The sequence below is a fragment of the Protopterus annectens genome, chromosome 4.part1, assembly GCF_019279795.1.
Source record: "Protopterus annectens isolate FY-2018-M chromosome 4.part1, PAN1.0, whole genome shotgun sequence".
NCBI lineage: Eukaryota > Metazoa > Chordata > Ceratodontiformes > Protopteridae > Protopterus > Protopterus annectens.
The window spans coordinates 901185280-901205060 of NC_056734.1; the positions used below are offsets into that span (position 1 = coordinate 901185280).

The 19781-nt window shown below is 36.8% G+C and overlaps 1 protein-coding gene across 1 annotated transcript in view; it reads left to right on the forward strand.

Moving 5' to 3' along the window:
- Nucleotides 1–741: 741 nt before the first annotated feature.
- The window catches only part of LOC122801335 (integumentary mucin C.1-like), a 742183-nt gene continuing 723143 nt past the window's right edge, over nt 742–19781 (forward strand). The window contains exon 1 of the mRNA XM_044070874.1: nt 742–907. Coding sequence (XP_043926809.1) covers nt 835–907 — 73 coding nt within the window. The 5' untranslated portion in view covers nt 742–834. The remainder of the gene's footprint in view (nt 908–19781) is intronic.

Consider the following 19781-nt stretch of genomic DNA (forward strand, 5'->3'; position numbering starts at 1 on the left):
GTACTGTGATGCTTTATTACATCTGCAGATGTCAGAGCTGGAACTTTTGGGGGGGGAAGTTTGGGTGCTGCAAGGGACCAAGCAGTAAGCATCCTTCACCTTTCAGACTTGACATGCTTCTGAAGTCTTCTACATCTTCAGTTTCCTACAGACTGATTTCTCTCAGCTATAATCCTTACTTACTGATTGCATTAGTTGATGCTGAACTTTAGCTTGGTTTTATTTTATTTATTTATTTACTTTTGTTGAATTTACTGCAGAACTAATGGTTAGATAAAATCCTGGCAATGAATGAAAGTACTCAGCTAACTCTTCTATCTTGGATATTTTGAGTCAAGCAAAAAAAAAAAAAAAAAGGTTTTAGAGACAGACATCAAACAGTCCCTGCTTATGTGTTTATATATGTGTGTGTGTATGTGTGTGTATGTGTGTGTGTGTGTGTGTGTGTGTGTGTGTGTGTGTGTGTGTGTGTGTGTGTGTGTGTGTCTGTGTATAAAGATAGATGTAGCTATGAGAACCTAAACATACTTATTGCCGTTTGTGTTCACTAAACTATAAGGCTCCTGCTTAAGCTACAGAAAAAGGAACACTATTTTAAAAGTTGCAGAAGAATGAGTCACAGTTCCAAATATTTTTGAAGGGAGAGGTAGTTACAGAGATGGACACCACCTACCTAGAGTGCAAGTATTTTTATCATAACATGCACCCAGGGCTGGGTGGACCTTTTCATTGCTCTTGAAATCTTAAGACAGCAGGACTACCTAGCATTAGTGAGCTGTGAATCCCTGTAGCTTACCTCGAACTTTTAATGAGTACATAGACTATCAGATTCAAATGGATATCAAACTGAGAAATGGTGTATGGAGATTTCTTTTGATCCTGGCTATTTGTAGTGTCCATATAGAAGGTAAGAAAAAAGTAAACTTTTTAAAACTTTTTACTTTCTGTGTGTCTCTATGCATATGTGTGTCTGTCTATTTTGTAAGTATACAAATATATGTCTGTATGCATATGTGTGTATGTGATATCTATATTTATATATATATATCTATGTATGTATATATATATATATATATATATATATATATATATATATATATATATATATATATATATAAACACAGACATACATGACCCAGGCTGCAAGCCAAATAAAATGCATTCAGCGATGCATTGCATGGACAGGTTGAAACAGATACAGTACATAGACAATATAAAAAAGGTTATAAATTTGTGATAAACTACAAAGAAGAGCTACAGATATAAGTACACAACTTGATTACTGATTATGCATGTAGTATAAACAAACAGACCATCAGCCATTTGTGCATTCAAATGTTTCTTTACGATGTGGAGCACCTAAGACCCTGTCTAAGATTGAAGTTTAAGGAAAAAGGGAAGTTCAGATTAGCTTTTAACTGTGAAGTATGTGCATATGAATTATTTCTATAGATGGAGTTTGAAAAGTTGTGGAATTGTGAAACAGTTTTGGAAAATAACTTCAGAAATGGAAAGATGATATGAAGGACTGGTTAGAAATATAGGTAGATTTTTAAAAAATAAATTGAATGGGTTAGTAGTTTGCATTATCGAATTAGATGAAATCTAGTAGAAGCTTAGTTATTAACAAACTAAGAAAATGGAAGGCTTGAGGATGAGCTTTGACAAGGGGTCAGTTTATTCTCAGGGTGGAGGTACTGTTATGTACTTGAATCTAACACAGTTAAATAAGTAAGTAAATAAATGCATGTATACATGACTACATGCATTCCTACATTTTATAGAAATCAAATTATTAGCATATTTAAGAAATATAATTCAACAGACATTTTCTATGGCGCTGCATGGCTGATTTCCCATATTATTTAAATAATGTTACAGTTTCTTTTTAAGAGTACTACATGCTGCTGTGCAAGTTGACTGTGACTGCATATATAAAATGAAAAGATCTCAAATTATATTTACAAAGTTTTACATTCTCCATGGAGTGTGATATGCATATTATAGCAGCAGATTGGTCTAATGCATCCTCAGCAATATGCTATTTATTAAGACCACCCACTCTCCACACACAAGCACACACGCTCATAAAACAGAAATAAAATTAAGTGTCCTGCCACCTGCTGTGCTGAAGAATTGTGACAGGAAGACTGAATCCTAAGTTGTCACAGTAGTTGCAACAGTAACAGTGTTTATGTGCCTCTTATATGCTTTCATGTCATTAAACTTCTCAGGAGAGAAAAAGTTATTTTCTGTAGACCCTGTTGTTTCTCTTATCAGTGAAACAAATGTTTGATCTGTGGGTCTCAACCTCTGAGATGTAAAAACAAGATATCCATGCTTATTCCATCATCCTGGCTGGGAAATGTATTTTGCACAAGGTAAAAAGGAGGCATTTGCTCTTATACCTCTAAGGAGTATAAATACTACAGTATGTTTGATGGTGTGCTGTGTTGTGATGTCATGTCACAACATACAAAAATAATATATCTTTTTCTTTCTTATTATCAGCTTTTGTTATGTAGTAGCATATCAGAAGCATAAATACACAGCAGCAGTTTGAAAAAGTTATATGAATCACATATCAAAACATAAAATATCAACAAAAAAATCTAAAGACAAAATATTGACAAAATCATGGTAATTCTAGGGAAGGGTTTAGGCTGTTTTCCTTTTCATGTATGAGCTCAGAGATGGTATGTACAGTTATCAGGGGATGTGGGGGTACAGGAAGGCATTGCTTTTGCATGCGTTTAGAATTTGTTGATATTTTATTTATATATATATATATATATATATATATATATATATATATATATATATATATATATATATCTATATGGGTCTATATTAAATCAGTGAACACCTAGAAAAGTGAATGCTGATTTATCAACCCCATGTATGCAAAAGCTTACAACCTCAAACACTCAGAACAGAGATTTTTCTTCCCAGGGAAAAAAATCTCTGTTCGAAAAAAGAAAAAAAAAAATTTAAACATTACATAAAGTGGGGGGCTGTGCCCTCCCACACCCCCCTACTTAAATATACCAACTCCGAGATCGGACTACAGTGACAAAAATGGCAAAATACCAAAGGTGGTCAAGAGATTTTGTTCCCAGGGAAAGAATTTGCTTATATGCCGTTTTGGTATTTTGCCATTTCGCGCTTTCAAGTTCGATCAAGACACATTCGAAAGACTGCATTTCGATCATCTAATAGGGAACCTATATTTATATATATATATATATATATATATATATATATATATATATATACACATATATATATATATATATATATATATATATATATATATATATAGATGCCCTCTAAATGATCAATGATGGAAAACCAGCATTAAGATGTTCAAATACCAAATCCCCTAAATATCTAAGTTACAAAAGATTGAGAGAGGAAAAGTATTTCCTCTCCCAGTCTTCACACTAACCCCCTCATAACACTTCCCTCACATTCATGTATTGCTCCACCCCCTTGCACCACCTTAGTAATGGGTGATAGCACTAACACTGCTTCGTCCCCCAAACCTAACCCTATACCTTACCCTAATAAAAACCTTTCTGTAACTGCCACTACACAAGACACATTCAGACACATAAACATGCAGCGATGCACACTATAAACACTACATCCATCTCTTTACCTAACCTTTAACCTTACCCTAACCCTAAAAAACACAATCTTGCACACAAACATACAAAACCTATTCCCTCACTTATCCCTGACCCTAACTCTATATCTCGCACACAAACTCACAAACACTCTCACCCTCTCAAACCACAGTCACCTTTCACAATGAAACATTCCCTTGGCATTTTGACTGTTCACAAACAAAAAAATGGGCGGCTGCGAGTCTGCAGTCAGAAGAGTTTATTTAAGCGCTTTTTGTCAGCTCTTAACAGCTGACTTCTTCAGAATAAGAACCATTATTACAACCCTAGTATATATACACAACGTAATTAATTAATTGACACACATTAAAGGAACAGTGAAACCATTTCTTCACTCCATCTTTAAAGTAACTTTCAACAGGTTACTCACAAATAATTCAAAAATACCCAAACGTTAAAATACAATTTAAAAACATATTGAATGAAAAACGTATAAATAAAACCTTATTGAAAACCTAAATGGAAAGAGACATACACACAACAGCTCTCTACGTAGGGACTGCCACACAAATCCTAATATACCATAGTATTACATAAAAGAATGCATATTAATGTGTAATATACTGACTTCATTTTTGTGTTTAAATTTAATACTATCATTTATCCCTCACTATCCTCCTTCAAAAATAATTTGAAATTGTTCCTCAAAACTCACTGGTTATGCTCCTGCTCCAAACCTGACTAGTCTATATGTGTCTCGAATTTTTTTTTTTCTCTTATTACCCTGTCTACTCACACACAGCAACTCCTCCTTATCCAACTAATTTACTAAACTGTCTCTAACATACCTTGATTGTATTACCATTCCTTTGTTATGCCTGTATTTCTACACTGTAAATATTACTGTGTTAACCTGTAATAGACACTGTTAATAGTTTTTATTTTGTCTAAAGTTTTATTAGTTGTGATTGTGTTAATTTCATTGTCCTACCTAGGAGCTTATCTCCCCGGGCCTCTACTGAAAATGGACATGTATCCAGTTAGACTAGCCCAGTCAACAAATGTAAAATAAATAAATAAAATAAATATGTCATTTGATATGCTCATATTTCTTCATCTCTTCAAACTATTAAGTTTCAATATACTGCTAATTGAACAAGCATCATTTAACCCTGGGGAACTATATGCATTAAGTCTGATCTGCCAGGTAACCTGTTGAAAGTTACTTTAAAGTTGGAGTGAAGAAATGGTTTCACTGTTCCTTTAATGTGTGTCAATTAATTAATTACGAAGTGTATATATACTAGGGTTGTAATAATGGTTCTTATTCTGAAGAAGTCAGCTGTTAAGAGCTGATGAAAAGCGCTTAAATAAATTCTTCTGACTGCAGACTCGCAACCGCCCATTTTTTTGTTTGTTTTTAGTTCAGTTTGCCAGTTCGGTTTATTTATTTTGACTGTTCAGCTGTCTGTACCTTTGATATTAAGATTCACCCTTCACACTTGTTGACCAAATGGACGTTCAACAAAATGAATATATATGTGTGTGCATGTCTGTGTGTATTCATGTATCTTTACTTAATTCTTAATAAACAGCTCAGTGTAATTTGTATATTTCTGTAGGTGTCTGTAAAGGGTAGCATGTCAGAATTTGATTTTCTAATATTTCAAAATGAAACTGAACTTTACATGAGCATGAAAAATCTTATTTTGTAGTGTTTTGCATCTAGATGATGAATGCTGCTCTGCCAGTAATATTTTATGAAAGTGGCAAAACTTGATTTTCAGACTGCCGTTTCACAGGCTTGTATTTTAATGACAGTAGAATGAATTGTACTGATTTTTCCTGGAGGGTTGCTTCTTTGGATTAATGTGACCAAAATGTTTCATTTCCTCTTTCTTTTATGTGATGTAACTGCCCAGAATTTCTGATAATTGTTTTATGTTTAATAAATATTACTGAAAGATATTTCGGTGAAAAGCAAAGCAGTGAAACTTATAAAGAATTGTTTTCTGTTAAATCAAAGAATTCAATACACAGGAGGTTTACATTCAAAAGTTTACTAGTGTACACCAGGAGGCAAAAAACATACAAGTACAGAATCTTGTCTAACATGAAACAGGAAGCACACAATTTTATATAGGTTTAACATTCAAGCTGTGCCCACCTTACTGACGCGGTATGTCACAGGGCATCTACATCACTTTAGCTTACAGTCCTCTATTCATTAAAACTGCTGATGCTGTATATTTTAAAAAAGTTTTCCTCTGGTAACAATACGGCCTTGCTATCCACCTGGTCAGACATAATGTCTTTCTGTAAAGTTACTTCTTCAAGGTTTCATATCAGCATGAATACAATAGCAGATTCAGTCTTTTAATACACATCTTTGTTCTCTGTTACACTTTCTCACACAGCTGTGTGCTATCTCAGAAATACATACACAAGGCCAAATCATCCCAGAAGGAAAGAGCAGAAGATTTAATTATTTCACATATTTAATTTCCTGACCCAGCAGACAATCATTGTGAAAAGCATAAACATTAAAACTTGCTAAGCTAGCATCTGCCAGGGTCGAAGGTCAGCGTGCTTCAAGCCACACTGCAGTTCCAAAACTACTTTACATTTAAACATGAATTAATCCTCTCGACTATATGGCTAATAGAATAAAATGCATTATATACTACTTTGCTTTTAAACTAGCATTTCTCATATATTCAGATACACATTTTTCTAACATTTCCCCCCCATTAATACTTTTTATTCTATTTTGAAGTATGCATAGTGTCATTTCATCTCCCAACTTCTTCCACTTAGGATTTTCAGCTAGGTGAGTCATTCAATCTATACTTCAGAAAAAATGTCATCTGAGATCAATTTTTCAATCTCAATATCTTGGTACAAAGTTTCAGTAACAGATACATCAATAAAATCTTTGATTAATCTTTTCATGCAGGGAATTCGACAGCAAACACATGCTCCTATTAGGAGTATACCCACACAAATGGCAATCAGAATATTCATTAGGATGGAACCCCACCCCCCCAAATAGATTCTGGAAAAAGTCCATCAGTGGGTTTGGGCCTGGTTCAGTCATGGCTGATACTTGCTGAATTACCTCTAGGTAATTATCAATTTCATGCCGGTTATCTGGTATATATGCACAGCATTCTTCTTTGATAAGCACGCACATACCACCTGTCACTGCTAGGGTGAAGTCAAGAGACATTAAATTTTGTAGCACAACAGTTCTTATTGCATTCAGTTCATCAGTCACCAGTTCTAGGGCAGAAAAAGTTGCATTACTCATTACTTCGAGAAGTTTCGACAACTTCCTCAGTTCCCAGATCGATTTGACTGCTCCATAGGCTGGGAATATTCCTGCCCAAGATATAACACTGTCACTCAAGTCCATATGAGTCAATTTGCTTCTGTCTTTCACGGCATTATGATCTTTCCAGCCAGCTTTGATCTTTCCGTCTGGATTCACAGGTTTTTCAACTGGACCTTCAGGTTTTCGAGCTGCTTCTCTCACGTTTCGTATCTTACCCAAAGGTAATTCTGCAGTATGTCTTATTGCCAGAACCAAATAACCCAAAAAACAACTGCCGGACCAATTCTCAAGTAACCATTTATATGCCTTTTTCCCACAAATAAAATAACAGTTTTCTTCTTTAGTACTAATACGCATCAGCCCTGCATGAAACATTTTCTGATCTATAACTGACAATTGTTTAAACAAAACTGGATTCTTGCGAATGTCATTTATGGTTGTTTTCAATGAGTTCAAATATGAGTCATAATTAGTATTGCAAAAAGTATTGCCATTACTATTCTTAATATAACATCGGTAAGATATGGTTATATTACAATTTCTCCAGCCCACCTGGAGGGTATCATTTTTATAAAAACATACAATTCCTTTTAGTGTGACAGGTAAAAATAAAGCTATTTTGTCCTGTGATCTCACAGTTCCTGTATTGAAGAGTAAATTCTTCCAAGTCTCATTTATCCCCAAAGGGACAGCGGACATTATCAGTCCTCCATATGCTGTAGGTATAGCTGTACAACCCCAGCAATTTGAAATGTTCATAGTCTCTGCATATACACGTTTCATGGCTAGGTATGTGTTAAAATTTGAATGCCAGTCTATAGACGTTTCGTCACACCTTCCCACTTTCACTTGTGTTGTTGTATGTAGGATAAACCACAACAACAGAAAAATTGTCACAATTACAGTCAATAAATGTACACTTAACAAAATTATTATGCAACATCTCTGGGGTTGATCTAGATTTCTATTTGCTTTGTTTTTGGCCATCTTGGTCTGGTTGTGTATCAGTCACAAAGTTTTTATCAAGTTGAAAGTTCTTTACCGGTTTGCAATGTGTCAAATGAACCCAGGGCGTCCTCTCGGCCACTCTAACTGCAGTAGGCATTGCCAACAGAACCTGGTATGGTCCCTCCCACTTTGGACTCGCCCAATTCTTCCTTTTCGTCACTTTCAGCCACACAAACGTCCCAGGGGCCAAGACTGCTTCCACCGGTCTGGTATGTTCCTTATCCGAAAAAGAGTTAAACTGCAAAACAGATTTATTTGTTAACAGTTTCCTCATATAACTAGCTAATGAACTGTCAGTCTCTTGCTCTGCAGGCATGAGAGCTTTCCACTGAGGCACATAATATGCTCTCCCAAAAAACATTTCAAAGGGAGTCAAACCCTTTATATTTGGAACCGTTCTCATACTCAGCAGTGCCAAAGGCAGACAGTGTATCCAATTCTTTTGGGTTTCCTCAACTAGCTTCCTAAGCTTATTTTTGAGGGTACCATTGTACCTTTCCACCAGTCCTGCTGACTGTGGGTGGTAGGCACAATGGTTCTTTAAGGAGATACTAAAAAATCTCCCAAGTTGCGGAATTGTCTGGTTTACAAAATGAGTGCCGTTGTCACTATAAATCCTTTCCGGAATGCCAATTCTAGGGATTATCTCTTTTATCAGGGCTTTCGCCACTGTTGCTGCATCCAGGTTTTTGGTTGGAAAAGCTTCTACCCATTTAGAAAACATGTCTACAATAACTAAACAAAACTTTTTCCCTTCAAATTTATTCAATTCTATGAAATCCATACAAATAGTATGGAACGGGTATGGTGGTATAGGAAAACTTCCTTGCTTGGTTTTAAATGCCCCTTGTGCATGGTGCTTTTTACAAGTATGACAAGCTGCACAAAATTTTTGTGTGTAATTTGTGAATCCATATGTTTAGAATATTCGGTTTACTAACTGTACCATCCCACCTTTTGAGACATGGCACTGCCCATGGCTCAACAAAGCTGCATATCTAAATAAATTAGACGGCAATATTGGTTTTCTCTCTTTGGAAATGTACAGTCCATTCTCAAGAATTGCACCTCGTTTTACCCATTTTTGTTTTTCTGCTTTTGTAGTAAGCATCTGCATTGTTTTTAACATGTCTAAATCTAAAATCTTAGAGGGTTGTAATTCCTCATTCACAAGTAAAGTTTCTGAGTCTGAGACTGCTTGCTTTGCAGCTGCATCAGCTCGTGCATTGCCTTTTGAAATCTTATCTTGTTGTTTCGTATGAGCTACACATTTACAAATAGCTACTTTGGTAGGTAACTGAATAGATTCTAATAACTCCAAAATAAATTGCGCATGATTAATAGGTTTTCCACTAGATGTTATCATTCCTCTATTTTTCCATTGTTGTGCAAATACATGTACTGTAGAAAAAGCATACTATCGGTATATATGTTTACACACTTGTTTTTTGCTAAAGTACATGCCCTTGTCAAAGCTATCAATTCTGCTGCTTGTGCAGATAAGTTATGTGGTAAGGATTGGGCTTCTAAAATTTCAGTGTCTGTAACTACTGCATATCCTACCAGATTCTTCCCTGTAGGACCCCTTCTGCATGAGCCGTCCATGTAATATGTCACCTCAGCATTATCCAAGGGCATATCTGTGAGGTCTTGTCTAGGTAAAGCTAACTGTTCAATTTCCTGTAGGCAGCTATGTGGAGTGCCATCCGCAGGAGTTGGAAGTAATGTTAATGGATTTAATGTCGTACATCGTTCAATTGTCATATGAGGTTGGCTCAGCAGTATAGTCATACATGAAAGATGTCTAGCAGAAGAGAGGTATGCCACTTTTTCTTGCAGTAAAATTATTGCAACTGCATGAGGCACTCTCAATGTGAGGGGGTGGAATAACACCACTGAGGCCGAAGCCTGTACTGCCATTGCAGCTGCAACTACTGCTTGTACACAGTGAGGTAAGGATCGTGCCACTGGATCTAACTGCGATGAATAATAGGCTATGGGGCATTGCTTATCCCCATGTTGTTGCGTCAATACTGACGTCATATATCCTTGCTTACAATCTACGGTCTGAAAGAACCGTTTGTGATAATTTGGAAGTCCTAAAACTAATGAAGAAGCTATCAACTTCTTCAACCTGCAGAAAGCCGTTTCTGCTTCGGGTGTCCATTGTAAGATATCTTGTGCTGCCATTGGTGTCTTATATATCAAGTCAGTCAGTGGAGCAGATTCCAAAGCATAATTTGGTATCCAGCTCTGACAGAAATTAGTTGTACCCAAGAAAGACATCATTTCCTTCTTGGTTGTTGGTTTGGGTGCTTGCAAGATCGCTGTTTTTCTTTCCTCGTCTAATATTCTACCTTCATTGGATATTACATATCCCAAGTATCTAACTTGTTTTCTCCAAAGTTGTAACTTACTTTTGTTTACTTTGTGTCCTTGTGTTGCTAAAAATTTCAATAATGCTACAGTATCCTCCCTGCTTTGTTGCTGGGTGGGGGCTGCTAGCAAGATGTCATCTACATAAAGTAGAATTTGACTACCTCCCGGTGGGGTAAACCCTGCCAGGTTGCTAGCCATTTCTTGTGCAAATATTATTGGGCTCTCACAATATCCTTGTGGTAATCAAGTATATGTATACCTTTTACCCTGAAATGTAAATGCAAACAAATATTGACTATCAGGATGTATATGTATTGAAAAGAAAGCATTGCTAATATCTACCACAGAGAAATACTTCTGTTGCGGTTTTAAATCGTTTAATAAAGTATGTGGGTCTGGCACCGTAGGTGCTCTAGGTATTACTGCATTATTCACAGCTTGTAAATCTTGTACCATTCGCCATTCCCCGTTTGCTTTTTTAACAGGAAATAGGGGTGTATTACATGGTGAATCAGGAGATTCTACCAGTACTCCTTCTTTGAGTAATGCTGCTATTATAGGCTTAATTCCTATTTCTGCATCCTTTCTCAAAGGGTATTGTCTTTTCTGTGGTCTAAAAGCTGACTTTGGGGTAATTGTAACTGGTCCTGCTGTTCGAATAAGTCCTACATCTGACTTGCCTGTTGACCAAAGAGTCATTGGAATTTCACATAAGGCCTTTTCTTCTTCTTCTAATAAAAATGCTAATCAACTGTCCTCGCTAGATTGCAAGTGTACAGCTGGATGTGTTTGTGTCAACCAATTTAGTTTTTGTTTTTGTATTCCTTGTTCTGATAGTTCTAAATCAGTCTGTTTTTCCCATCTTGTTACTTTTTCTCCTAAGTCTGCCCATTTTACACTTTTGTTCTTTGTCAAGCTGACATGTGGTAATCGATTTGATCTGTATAATGCAAGGAATTCTTGAGGTAATGAACAGCTAACTACACTGTTCCCCTCAGTATCCCAGTACAAAATACACAATACTAATCTAGTTGCTCGATTTCTGAACAATTCTTGCTCATACTCTCTATCAGGTCCTGGTGTAGTACAGTAGTATAGAGTACAGTGTAACAAATGCTGTCGATCAGTGTCAAGGGAGGGGGCTTTACTGATGGCTATGTTCATCAGTTCCTCGGTTACTGCCCCTGGACCAGCTGTGACTAGGTCCTGGCTGTACTAGTAAAATGTTTCACCCTTCGATCGCACTACAAAGGTATACATTTGACTGTGTGCCTCCATACCTTGTACAGTTGGAACTACTGCTATGCCAAATATCTGCATAAGGTCCCTGCCCAATAGGTTTACTGGACACTTTGCAGAAACAACAATTTTACTTCTCTGGGTCATACCTGAAACAGGGTCAGTTATTGCTATATCATGGGAAAGTGGTTCCCTGTATAGCTGTCCGTTTGCTGCTTTCACTAGTATATAATCAGGTAATTCAGAATGTTCTGGTAACTTGGAGGGGTGTATCAAAGTCCGTGACGCTCCTGAGTCACACAGGAATTTGACTTCCCTTCCATCCACCAGAAGTGTAACTTCCGGTTTCATATCTGCTAAGTAGAGCTCTAAGCTCAATAATGCTAAGTCCAAAATTTCACTTTCTTCATCCTCCATATCTACTTGCAGTTCCTCTACTCCTTCTATCACATTTACATTTGTTTTCTGTTTATTATCTTTTCCTGATGATTTCTGACTTTCACATGATGTATCTTCACTATCATATAGTCAGTCCTCATCTCCCTTATCTTCTGTAATTACCTTTTTGTTTTGCTTACAATCCCTTGCTAGATGTCCCTTTTTCCCACACTTGAAGCATTCACTTTTCTTTTTTCTCTCTTCAAAATCTTCTGATCATTTGTCAAACTGTCTGTTTCCCTTGGCATTCTTCTTGCCCTTTTTACCTGACTGTAACACAAATACTTCAGCTCCGTCTTCAGCAGTGAAGACTTGCACCTTCTTTTTCTTTTTACTATTAAAATGTCTTTCAGCATGTCTAGCGTATTCAAGTAAGGCTTGTAGCCTCCCTGTTTGATGGTCTGTCATATGCTTCGTAATGAAGCTACTAATAGGTGCAATGCAACATTTCAAAAATGCATTTTTTAATTGTTGTTCATACGGGGAATCATTTGTTTGGTTCTCAGGAACCGACATACCGCTATGATTATTAAAACATTCTAATAATCTAGCATAGTACCCATCTATTGTCTCATTTTCCTGTTGTATGCATTGGTTAATGCAAGTCCAGTCTGCTCCAGGTTTCCATTTCTCAGAGATTCGGTCTGTCAGACCTTTCACTCTGTTGTCTAACTCTGGGTCACTATGTGGGAGTGGTCTAAGCTCTGCATTACGAGGATTCCAGGCGCCACAAATCATGTGCCAATCTGGACCTATAATTTGTCTTACTACTTTTTCTACTTCTTCCCCAATCAAGTGGTAACTCAACCTCATGCCTTGTAAATCTTCTAAAAATTTTGTAAAATTAACTTTCAGATGGGGGATTCCCTCAGTAGCCTTCCGGATATCTTCCGGTGTCCATGGTCTGTATACTAAGAGTGTTGGGTTTTGCCCTTCCTGTCCTGCCTGAGGATTTGGAACTTCTATAAGTGGGCATATTTCTTCCTCACTCTCATCCTGTAGGTTTCTCTCTATTTGATATGATTCTGTGTCCCTATGTGTTTTACGTGTTCGGGACTTAGTTTCAATAGGATCTCTAACAAATCGTTGTGGTCTTGCTGAAATTTCAGGATAACGCAGAGGCGGACCAGCCTGTCCACTCGCTTCATATCCTGAAAAGGGTAAGGGAGGGGGCAAGGGAGGAGGAGGAGGAGCTGTTGTTATTACCAGGTTATTATCTTCTTTGTCTAAAAATAATGTTTTTGAATTTTTCAGCTTCTGTTCTCTGCGATTTGCTTCCTCAATCCATCTGTGTGCCTGAGGAATGCCTAATTGGCGTTGCTTTTTTGCCTGACCTCCTGCATCAGATGTAAGCTGCTTAAGGAGTTTAACTAGTGAAGTTTTATCTAGTTTACCATCAAATTCATATTTGTTAACCCATTTTGTGTAATACCTAAGTTTATCAGAACGTTGTGATTGCATGTATTTTGCGTCTTCGGTTAGGGGCGGATCTCGCAATGTTTTAGTGCACTGATTTCCCATAGTAAAGAAAATGTTACATAACCCTTTTTTATCACGTGATATCAAATTCTCAGTTCCTGTTCACAGTTTATCTAGAATAACTGCCTACCTTATTCTGTTACCCTGATCTATGACCAAATATACAGTACTTCCTTTTGTCCCTGATCTGCAAAACAAATCTTGACAACAATATACTGTAACCTAGTCCTGATCTAAAACAGAAAAAAGGCAAATTCTTCCTACCTGAGCCTCTGGCATTGAATCACCCAATATCCGCTCTTCGGCCACAGATCAGAAAGTGGCCAGCCTCTTTAAACGACAATTCAGTCGGAGGTCTTTTCACCCAAGAAGAACCGTTTCGGTAACTTCTCCTGCGCAGTATTCGACCACCGGTAGACTCTGATCTGCAGCTGTCCGAGGGAATTCCAGTCCGAAGGACCAAACTGTTAAATAAAATCAAGAATTCAATACACAGGAGGTTCAGATTCAAAAGTTTACTAGTGTACACCAGGAGGCAAAAAACGTACAAGTACAGAATTTTGTCTAACATGAAACAGGAAGCACACAATTTTATATAGGTTTAACATTCAAGCTGTGCCCACCTTACTGACGTGGTATGTCACAGGGCATCTACATCACTTTAGCTTACAGTCCTCTATTCATTAAAACTGCTGATGCTGTATATTTTAAAAAAGTTTCCTCTGGTAGCAATATGGCATTGCTATCCACCTGGTCAGACATAATGTCTTTCTGTAAAGTTACTTCTTCAAGGTTTCATATCAGCTCGAATACAATAGCAGATTCAGTCTTTTAATACACATCTTTGTTCTCTGTTACACTTTCTCACACAGCTGCGTGCTATCTCAGTAATACATACACAAGGCCAAATCATCCCAGCAGGGAAGAGCAGAAGATTTAATTATTTTACACATTTAATTTCATGACCCAGCAGATAATCATTGTGAAAAGCATAAACATTAAAACTTGCTAAGCTAGCATCTGCCAGGGTCGAAGGTCAGCTTGCTTCAAGCCACACTGCAGTTCCAAAACTACTTTACATTTAAACATGAATTAATCCTGTCTACTATATGGTTAATAGAATAAAATGCATTATATACTACTTTGCTTTTAAACTAGCATTTCTCATATATTCAATTACACATTTTTCTAACATTTCCCCCCCATTAATACTTTTTATTCTATTTTGAAGTATGCATAGTGTCATTTCATCTCCCAACTTCTTCCACTTAGGATTTTCAGCTAGGTAAGTCATTCAATCTATACTTCAGAAAAAATGTTGTCTGAGATCAATTTTTCAATCTCAATATCTTGGTACAAAGTTTCAGTAACATATACATCAATAAAATCTTTGATTAATCTTTTCATGCAGGGAATTCCACAGCAAACACATGCTCCTATTAGGAGTATACCCACACAAATGGCAATCAGAATATTCATTAGGATGGAACCCCACCCCCCAAATAGATTCTGGAAAAAGTCCATCAGTGTGTTTGGGCCTGGTTCGGTCATGGCTGATACTTGCTGAATTACATCTAGGTGATTATCAATTTCATGCCGGTTATCTGGTATATACGCACAGCATTCTTCTTTGATAAGCGTGCACGTACCACCTCTCGCCGCTAGGGTGAAGTCAAGAGCCATTCGATTTTGTAGCACAATAGTTCTCATTGCATTCAGTTCATCAGTCACCAGTTCTAGGGCAGAAAAAGTTGCATTACTCATTACTTTGAGAAGTTTCGACAATGTCCTCAGTTCCCAGATCAATTTGACTGCTCCATACGCTGGGAAAATTCCTGCCCAAGATATAACCCTGTCACTCAAGTCCATATGAGTCAATTTGCTTTTGTCTTTCACGCATTATGATCTTTCCAGCCAGCTTCGATCTTTCCGACTGGATTCACAGGTTTTTCAACTGGACCTTCAGGTTTTTGAGCTGCTTCTCTCACGTTTCTTATCTTACCCAAAGGTAATTCTGCAGTATGTCTTATTGCCGGAACCAAATAACCCAAAAAACAACTGCCGGACCAATTCTCAGGTAACCATTTATATGCCTTTTTCCCACAAATAAAATAACAGTTTTCTACTATAGTACTAATACGCATCAGCCCTGCATGAAACATTTTCTGATCTATAACTGACAATTGTTTAAACAAAACTGGATTCTTGCGAATGTCATTCATGGTTGTTTTCAATGAGTTCAAATATGAGTCATAATTAGTATTGCAAAAAGTATTGCCATTACTATTCTTAATATAACATTGGTAAGATATCGGTAAGATATGGTTATATTACAATTTCTCCAGCCCACCTGGAGGGTATCATTTTTATAAAAACATACAATTCCTTTTAGTGTGACAGGTAAAAATAAAGCTATTTTGACCTGTGATCTCACAGCTCCTGTATCGAAGAGTAAATTCTCCCAAGTCTCATTTATCCCCAAAGGGAGAGGGGACATTATCAGTCCTCCATATGCTGTAGGTATAGCTGTACAACCCCAGCAATTTGAAATGTTCATAGTCTCTGCATATACACGTTTCATGGCTAGGTATGTGTTAAAATTTGGATGCCAGTCTATAGACGTTTCGTCACGCCTTCCCACTTTCACTTGTGTGGTTGTGTGTAGGATAAACCACAACAACAGAAAAATTGTCACAATTACAGTCAATAAATGTACACTTAACAAAATGATTATGCAACATCTCTGGGGTTGATTCTGCCAATTGCATTTTTACGTATATGAGTACAGAATCATGAATTTGTTCTCATGCCTGTTTATCACGTATGTTTATACTGTATCCATATAAAATGTTGATTCTGCCAATTGCATCTTTACGTATATGAGTACAGAATCATGAATTTGTTTAATTGTGTTTAGTATTTAACGTAGTATATTGTACATTATCCTCAAAATGAATTTTTATAGTGGTTTGCGCAGTTGAAATACCATATATAATTTTAATAAGAGTTTTGGTATTAAGTGCCTCAGCACTAAATATCTATGTATTCATGTACACGATATTATTAACTGTGTATATAGGCACATGCTGCTAGATTGTATTTTAATAGTTAGGTTTATAAAAATATATTTTTAACTGCATCATTCACGTAATATAATTATGAACTTATACACTGTTTAGTATTTTAAAAAATCTCTATATATATAAGTTTTATAATATAGAATATGCATTTACTGTATTACATGGTTTATTACCTACAAAATAATTCTACATTTACTCGTACAGTGGAGATGTTTTTTATATATTTTAATATAAGAGCTTTAGCAACTAGTACCTTAGCATCAAATATTTATAAAAACTGTGAATGAAAATATTGATTGCGAGTATACGCACATGTAGAACAAAATATTTAACAGCTTTAAAGCTTCTGTGACGTATTAATATTTACATAATATAGTAGGAATTTTAAGATTTGCAATAGAAAATATTGCAATACACTACAGTTATTATACCATGTATCATTTGAACAAAAGGCTTTGACAGTAAATGTGGTAGCACTATTCGTGTAATGATGCGAAGATTTTATGCAACAAAAGCATCTGCAAACTGTATCTGTATTATATTATATAGAGTATGCATGTAGCGCTTTTATTTGAATTCATTTGTGACTGCATTTATTTATGTTATTTATATTCATGTATGTGTTTTTAAAAATTTATACCAGGAAATGACATCACTATAGCAAATAGCTATATAAGGATGTTATTTGTAAGGTAAAACTGTTTGGCCTGAAGAAGACATAGTTGAAAGCGCTTGCCGAGTGTGTTAAAGTATTTTTACCTGCCTTACGCTTGATGATTGAATCTAAATAGTACAAGCATTGTTTGGCGGGAATATCTGTTTGAAACGGGACTTGGTAACTGACACCGCATATAACGCAAGGAAACTGTTTATATGAAAGTGGAAGTTTGAGCTGAATAGCTGTGTGTGATACATTTGGATATACTGCTAAATACTGACAGAATTTCTGCCGGTGACTTGTATCCACTACGTGACTAATCTTTTCATTCGTGATTTATTCACAACTGAAGGTACTGTGTGTTTTAAGATAACAAGTTGTAATTTTTACAACCAGCGCTAATTGCTTACTCTGCCTAATCGTCCGTTCCCCAGTTTTTTGTCATTAATATTCACGTTTACATGTGGAAGGACTCGTGCTGATTTGCTTAGCAACATTTTTTTGCATTGATCTAGATTTCTATTTGCTTTGTTTTTGGCCATCTTGGTCTGGTTGTGTATCAGTCACAAAGTTTTTATCAAGTTGAAAGTTCTTTACCGGTTTGCAATGTGTCAAATGAACCCAGAAAGTCCTCTCGGCCACTCTAACTGCAGTAGGCATTGCCAGCAGAACCTGGTATGGTCCGTCCCACTTTGGACTCGCCCAATTCTTCCTTTTCATCACTTTCAGCCACACAAATGTCCCAGGGGCCATGACTGCTTCCACCGGTAGGTCTGTTTCTTATCTGAAAAAGAGTTAAACTGCAAAACAGTTTTATTTGTTAACAGTTTCCTCATATAACTAGCTAATGAACTGTCAGCCTCTTGCTCTGCAGGCATGAGAGCTTTCCACTGAGGCACATAATATGCTGTCCCAAAAACCATTTCAAAGGGGTCAACCCCTTTATATTTTGAACCGTTCTCATACACAGCAGTGCCAAAGGCAGACAGTGTATCCAATTCTTTTGGGTTTCCTCAACTAGCTTCCTAAGCTTATTTTTGAGGGTACCATTGTACCTTTCCACCAGTCCTACTGACTGTGGGTGGTAGGCACAATGGTTCTTTAAGGAGATACCAAAAAATCTCCCAAGTTGCGGAATTGTCTGGTTTACAAAATGAGTGCTGTTGTCACTATAAATCCTTTCCGGAATGCCAATTCTAGGGATTATCTCTTTTATCAGGGCTTTTGCCACTGTTGCTGCATCCAGGTTTTTGGTTGGAAAAGCTTCTACCCATTTAGAAAACATGTCTACAATAACTAAACAAAACTTTTTCCTTTCACATTTATTCAATTCTATGAAATCCATACAAATAGTATGGAACGGGTATGGTGGCATAGGAAAACTTCCTTGCTTGGCTTTAAATGCCCCTTGTGCATGGTGCTTGTTACAAGTATGACAAGCTGCACAAAATTTTTGTGTGTAATTTGTGAATCCATATGTTTGGAATATTCGGTTTACTAACTGTACCATCCCCCCTTTTGAGACATGGCACTACCCATGGCTCAACAAAGCTGCATATCTAAATAAATTAGACGGCAATATTGGTTTTCTCTCTTTGGAAATGTACAGTCCATTCTCAAGAATTGCACCTCGTTTTACCCATTTTTGTTTTTCTGCTTTTGTAGTAAGCGTCTGCATTGTTTTTAACATGTCTAAATCTAAAATCTTAGAGGGTTGTAATTCCTCATTCACAAGTAAAGTTTCTGAGTCTGAGGCTGCTTGCTTTGCAGCTGCATCAGCTCGTGCATTGCCTTTTGAAATCTTATCCTGTTGTTTCGTATGAGCTACACATTTACAAATAGCTACTTTGGTAGGTAACTGATTAGATTCTAATAACTCCAAAATAAATTGCGCATGATTAATAGGTTTTCCACTAGATGTTATCATTCCTCTATTTTTCCATTGTTGTGCAAATACATGTGCTGTAGAAAAAGCATACTATCAGTATATATGTTTACACACTTGTTTTTTGCTAAAGTACATGCCCTCGTCAAAGCTATCAATTCTGCTGCTTCTGCAGATAAGTTATGTGGTAAGGATTGGGCTTCTAAAATTTCAGTGTCTGCAACTACTGCATATCCTACCAGATTCTTCCCTGTAGGTCCCCTTCTGTATGAGCCGTCCATGTAATATGTCACCTCAGCATTATCCAAGGGCATATCTGTGAGGTCTTGTCTAGGTAAAGCTAACTGTTCAATTTCCTGTAGGCAGCTATGTGGAGTGCCATCCGCAGGAGTTGAAAGTAATGTTAATGGATTTAATGTCGTACATCGTTCAATTGTCATATGAGGTTGGCTCAGCAGTATAGTCATACATGAAAGATGTCTAGCAGGAGAGAGGTATGCCACTTTTTCTTGCAGTAAAATTATTGCAACTGCATGAGGCACTCTCAATGTGAGGGGGTGGAATAACACCACTGAGGCCGAAGCCTGTACTGCCATTGCAGCTGCAACTACTGCTTGTACACAGTGAGGCAAGGATCGCGCCACTGGATCTA